Below are 5,136 nucleotides of genomic sequence, written 5' to 3'. Positions count from 1 at the left end.
CGGGACCGTTCGGCGGGGTGGAATTTATCCATAACAAGGATTATGAAATAGTTATTTAATATTTAGTATTTAAGAATATTGGTTTTACTTTGTATTATGGCGGTGGGTTTGTTTGTATTTTGTATTGTTCAAATCATTTTTGTAAATAATTGGTTTAAATTATTTTTGGTTATTTAAAAAAAGGTGCAATTGAGCTGCCTTCAGGTGAAGACCCTCCCGCCGTGCTGAGTCCCGCCGTTGTGGGTAGTGTGTCAGTGTGCGGGGATGGCGGACTCGGTGGGGCTGAAGGGCCTGTTTCCATGCTGTACCTTCTCTAAGCTAAAAAAGAAAAGGTACAGAAGTGTGAAAACGCATACCTCCAGCAGTCACAATGATGAGGTTCCTGTGGGACGGCACGGTGGTGCAGCGGTAGAGTTGCTGCCTCACAGCGCCAGGGACCCGGGTACGAACCAGACTCCCGGTGCCGTCTGTACAGAGTTTGTACATTCTCCTCGTGGCCGCGTGGGTTTGCTCCGAGAACCTTGGTTTCCTCCCACACTCCAAACACGTACAGGTTTGTAGGTTGTTTCAAGTTCAAGTTCAAGAGAGTTTATTGTCATGTGTCCCAGATAGGACAATGAAATTCTTGCTTTGCTTCAGCACAACAGAACATAGTAGGCATGAATACAGAACAGATCAGTGTGTCCATATACCATTGAATATATGTATATATACATATAAATAAGCTGCAAATGCTGGAAAAATCGAAGGTAGACAAAAATGTTTTCCTCGAGATGAGGAAAACATTTTTCACACAGAGGGTGGTGAATCTGTGGAATTCTCTGCCACAGAAGGTAGTTGAGGCCAGTTCATTGGCTATATTTAAGAGGGAGTTAGATGTGGCCCTTGTGGCTAAAGGGATCAGGGGGTATGGAGAGAAGGCAGGTACAGGATACTGAGGTGGATGATCAGCCATGATCATATTGAATGGCGGTGCAGGCTCGAAGGGCCGAATGGCCTACTCCTGCACCTAGTTTCTATGTTTCTCCAGCATTTTTGTCCACCTTCAGGTTTGTAGGCTGATTGGCTTGGTATGCTATAAGAATGTAAAATTGTCCCAAATGTGTGTCGGATAGTGTTAATGTGTGGGGATCGCTGGTCGGTACGGATTCGGTGGGCTGAAGGGCCTGCTTCCCTAAATTAAACTAAACCAAGCCAAACCAGAGGGCACAACCTCAATTATAGGATGTGCCATTAGAATGGAGATGAGCAGGAATTTCTTTAGCCAGAGAGTTGGGAATCTGTGGAATCCATTGCCTCAGATGTCTGTCTGTGGCGGTCAATTAATTTGTTTTTTTAAAAACGGAGATTGATCATTCATTTGACCTGTAAATCTCTGTTTTAAAAATACCCAATGTCTTGACCTCCACCGCCATCGGTGGCAACGAATTCCACGGATTCACCGCCCTGTGGCTAAACAAGTTCCTCCTCGTCTCCATTTTGAAGGCACATCCTTTTATTCTGAGGCTGCACTCCATGTATCTACGTTCACTCAATCTAAGCCTTTCAGAGCTGGTTTCGAGCTTAGTTTAGAGATGCAGCGCGGAAACAGGCCCTTCGACCCACCGATTCCGTGCCGACCAGCGATCCCCGCACATTAACACTACCCTACACACACTAAAGACAATTTACATTTCATACCAAGCCAGTTAACCTACAAATCCTGTACGTCTTTGGAGCGTGGGAGGAAACCGAAGATCTCGGAGAAAACCCACGCCGGTCACGGGGAGAACGTACAAACTCCGTACAGACAGCATCTGCAGTCGGGATCGAACCCGGGTCTCCGGCGCTGTTAACGCTGTAACGCAACATAGAAAATAGGTGCAGGAGTAGAGGCCATTCGGCCCTTCGAGCCTGCACCGCCATTCAATATGATCATGGCTGATCATCCAACTCAGTATCCTGTACCTGCCTTCTCTCCATACCCCCTGATCCCTTTAGCCACAAGGGCCACATCTAACTCCCTCTTAAATATAGCCAATGAACTGTGGCCTCAACTACCTTCTGTGGCAGAGAGTTCCAGAGATTCACCACTCTCTGTGTGAAAAATGTTTTCCTCACCTCGGTCCTAAAGGATTTCCCCTTTATCCTTAAAACTGTGACCCCTTGTCATGGACTTCCCCAACATCGGGAACAATCTTCCTGCATCTAGCCTGTCCAACCCCTTAAGAATGTTGTACGTTTCTATAAGATCCCCCCTCAATATTCTACTGCTGTGCTGCCTGGTAGGTTTCAATGAGATTGTCCCTCATCCTTCTAAACTCCAGCAAGTACAGGCCCCGAGCCTTCAAAAGCTCCTTGTATGTTAACCCAGATCATGCTTGTAAACCTCCTCTAGATATATCCTCTCTAATGTCAGCATTCCTCCCCACATATGTGGCCTAAAACCGCTCACAGTATTCCAAATGTAGCCTCTCACCAGCACCTGATAAGGCCCCAGCATTACATCCTTGCTTTTATGTATTCTAGTCCCCTCAAAATGAATGCTAACTTTTACCAAGCTTGACCATGTATTTCCAATGTCCGAACTTTTTCGTCTCCAAGCCTATGTCGTCAAAAACCAGAGGACATGGGTTTAAGGTGAGGGGGGGGTAAGATTTAATAGGAACCTGAGGGGGTAATTTTTTTACACAAAGGGTGGCGGGTGTCTGGAACGCGCTGCCGGAGGAGGTAGTTGAGGCGGGGACTAACACAACATTTAAGAAACATTTAGACAGATATATGGATAGGTAAGGTTTAGAGGGATGTGGGTCAAACGCAGGTAGGTGGGACTAGTCTTCAAAGCTCACAGGTTTTTGCAGTAGAATTAGGCCATTCGGCCCATCGAGTCTACTCCGCCATGGCCGATCTCTGCCTCCTAATCCCATTTTCCTGCCTTCTCCCCATAACCCTTGATATCTGCTCCAAGCAGGAATTTGTCTATCTCTGCCTTAAATAAATATCCACTGATTTGGCCTCCAAAGCCCTCTGCATTGAGTTCCCCAGCTTAACTAGTGTAGTTGGGACATGTTGGTCGGCATGGCCAAATTGGGCCGATGGGCCAGTTCCACACTTTATGACTCTATATCTCTCGAGCCACCCGCACACTAAAACCATAGGTACATAGAAAATAGGTGCAGGAGTAGGCCATTCAGCCCCTCGAGCCAGCACCGCCATTCAATGTGATCATGGCTGATCATTCCCAATCAGTACCCCGTTCCTGCCTTCTCCCCATATCCCCTGACTCCGCTATTTTTAAGAGCCCTATCTAGCTCTCTCTTGAAAGCATCCAGAGAACCGGCCTCCACCGCCCTCTGAGGCAGAGAATTCCACAGACTCACAACTCTCTGTGAGAAAAAGTGTTTCCTCGTCTCCGTTCTAAATGGCTTACCCCTTATTCTTAAACTGTGGCCCCTGGTTCTGGACTCCCCCAACATCGGGAACATGTTTCCTGCCTCTAGCATGTTCAAACCCTTAATAATCCTATATGTTTCAATAAGATCATAGTAACATAGAAAATAGGTGCAGGAGTAGGCCATTCGGCCCTTCGAGCCTGCACCGCCATTCAATATGATCATGGCTGATCGTCCAACTCAGTATCCCGTACCTGGCTTCTCTCCATACCCCCTAATCCCTTTAGCCACAAGAGCCTCATCTAACTCCCTCTTAAATATAGCCAATGAACTGGCCTCAACTACCTTCTGTGGCAGAGAGTTCCAGAGATTCACCACTCTCTGTGTGAAAAATGTTTTCTCATCTCAGTCTTAAAGGATTTCCCCTTATCCTTAAACTGTGACCCCTTGTCCTGGACTTCCCCAACATCGGGAACAATCTTCCTGCATCTAACCTGTCCAACCCCTAAAGAATTTTGTACGTTTCTATAAGATCCCCCCTCAATCTCCTAAATTCTAGCGAGTACAAGCCGAGTCTATCCAGTCTTTCTTCATATGAAAGTCCTGCCATCCCAGGAAGCAGTCTGGTGAACCTTCTCTGCACTCCCTCTATGGCAAGAATGTCCTTCCTCAGATTAGGAGACCAAAACTGTACGCAATACTCCAGGTGTGGTCTCACCAAGACCCTGTACAACTGCAGTAGAACCTCCCTGCTCCTATACTCAAAACCATATCAGGCAACCAGCTGCCCCATTTCTGGACGGGTCAGAACGGGCTAGTTGGGCCGAAGGGCCTGTTTCCACACTGTGTGACTCCACGGCTCTAACTCTGCAGCTTTTTTCTTTTTCCTTCTCCTCAGCCGTTCTGTGACGGCAGCCACAAGTCTGTCCCCCAGGCTCCGAACCCCGTGCGGTTCCGACTGGAGAATGCGGAGACCGTCTTCCTCTGCGGCTGCAAGCAGACCAAGAGGCCGCCTTACTGCGACGGCACTCACAAGGAGGACTGGATCCAGCGCGCTCTTCTCCACGCCACACCTTCCTTGGAATAGAAAGTTCACGGACACTACTCAGCGTCACGGTTCACCTGAAGTGTTGGGTTTTGAGTTTCAGGACGGTTTTCAGTTACTCTGGGGTTTCCTGTTGTTAAATCTAACAGCAGGCTTTGTTCAGGGATTCTTCCCTGTGGAATTTGGTGTTTGCAGAGAGGTGGGCAAGGGATGCACATTTTTAAGTCGATGGGTTTCAATTGATTCTCAATTAACCTTGGAAAGAATTCACCACCACTGCAGCTTTTCAACATCCTAATTCAACGCATGTTATTTGTATAAAGTTGTAAAATATTGCAAATGTGTATATCGACCTGGGAAACTGTGTCTTCTGTTTCTTCTCTGTTTAATGTTTAAGAGGGAGTTAGATGCAGGAAGATTATTCCCGATGTTGGGGAAGTCCAGAACAAGGGGTCACAGTTTAAGGATAAGAGGGAAGTCTTTTAGGACCGAGATGAGAAAATCATTTTTCACACAGAGAGTGGTGAATCTGTGGAATTCTCTGCCACAGAAGGTAGTTGAGGCCACAGTTCATTGGCTATATTTAAGAGGGAGTTAGATGTGGCCCTTGTGGCTAAAGGGATCAGGGGGTATGGAGAGAAGGCAGGTACAGGATACTGAGTTGGATGATCAGCCATGATCATATTGAATGGCGGTGCAGGCTCGAAGGGCCGAATGGCC

The 5,136-nt window shown here is 47.1% G+C and overlaps 1 protein-coding gene across 2 annotated transcripts in view; it reads left to right on the top strand.

Moving 5' to 3' along the window:
• cisd3 (CDGSH iron sulfur domain 3) overlaps window positions 1-4,777 on the top strand; it is a 33,646-nt gene extending 28,869 nt beyond the window's left edge. For both annotated transcript variants that reach the window (XM_033034893.1, XM_033034895.1), the window contains exon 3: window positions 4,270-4,777. In XM_033034893.1, the coding sequence (XP_032890784.1) occupies window positions 4,270-4,458 (189 nt within the window). In that variant the 3' untranslated portion in view covers window positions 4,459-4,777. The remainder of the gene's footprint in view (window positions 1-4,269) is intronic.
• The last annotated feature ends 359 nt before the right edge of the window (window positions 4,778-5,136 follow it).

The sequence above is a fragment of the Amblyraja radiata genome, chromosome 16 (assembly GCF_010909765.2).
Source record: "Amblyraja radiata isolate CabotCenter1 chromosome 16, sAmbRad1.1.pri, whole genome shotgun sequence".
In the NCBI taxonomy this organism is placed as follows: Eukaryota; Metazoa; Chordata; class Chondrichthyes; order Rajiformes; family Rajidae; genus Amblyraja; species Amblyraja radiata.
The sequence above is the reverse complement of the archived record's forward strand: the minus strand, read 5'-3'. Positions and strand labels throughout refer to the sequence as shown.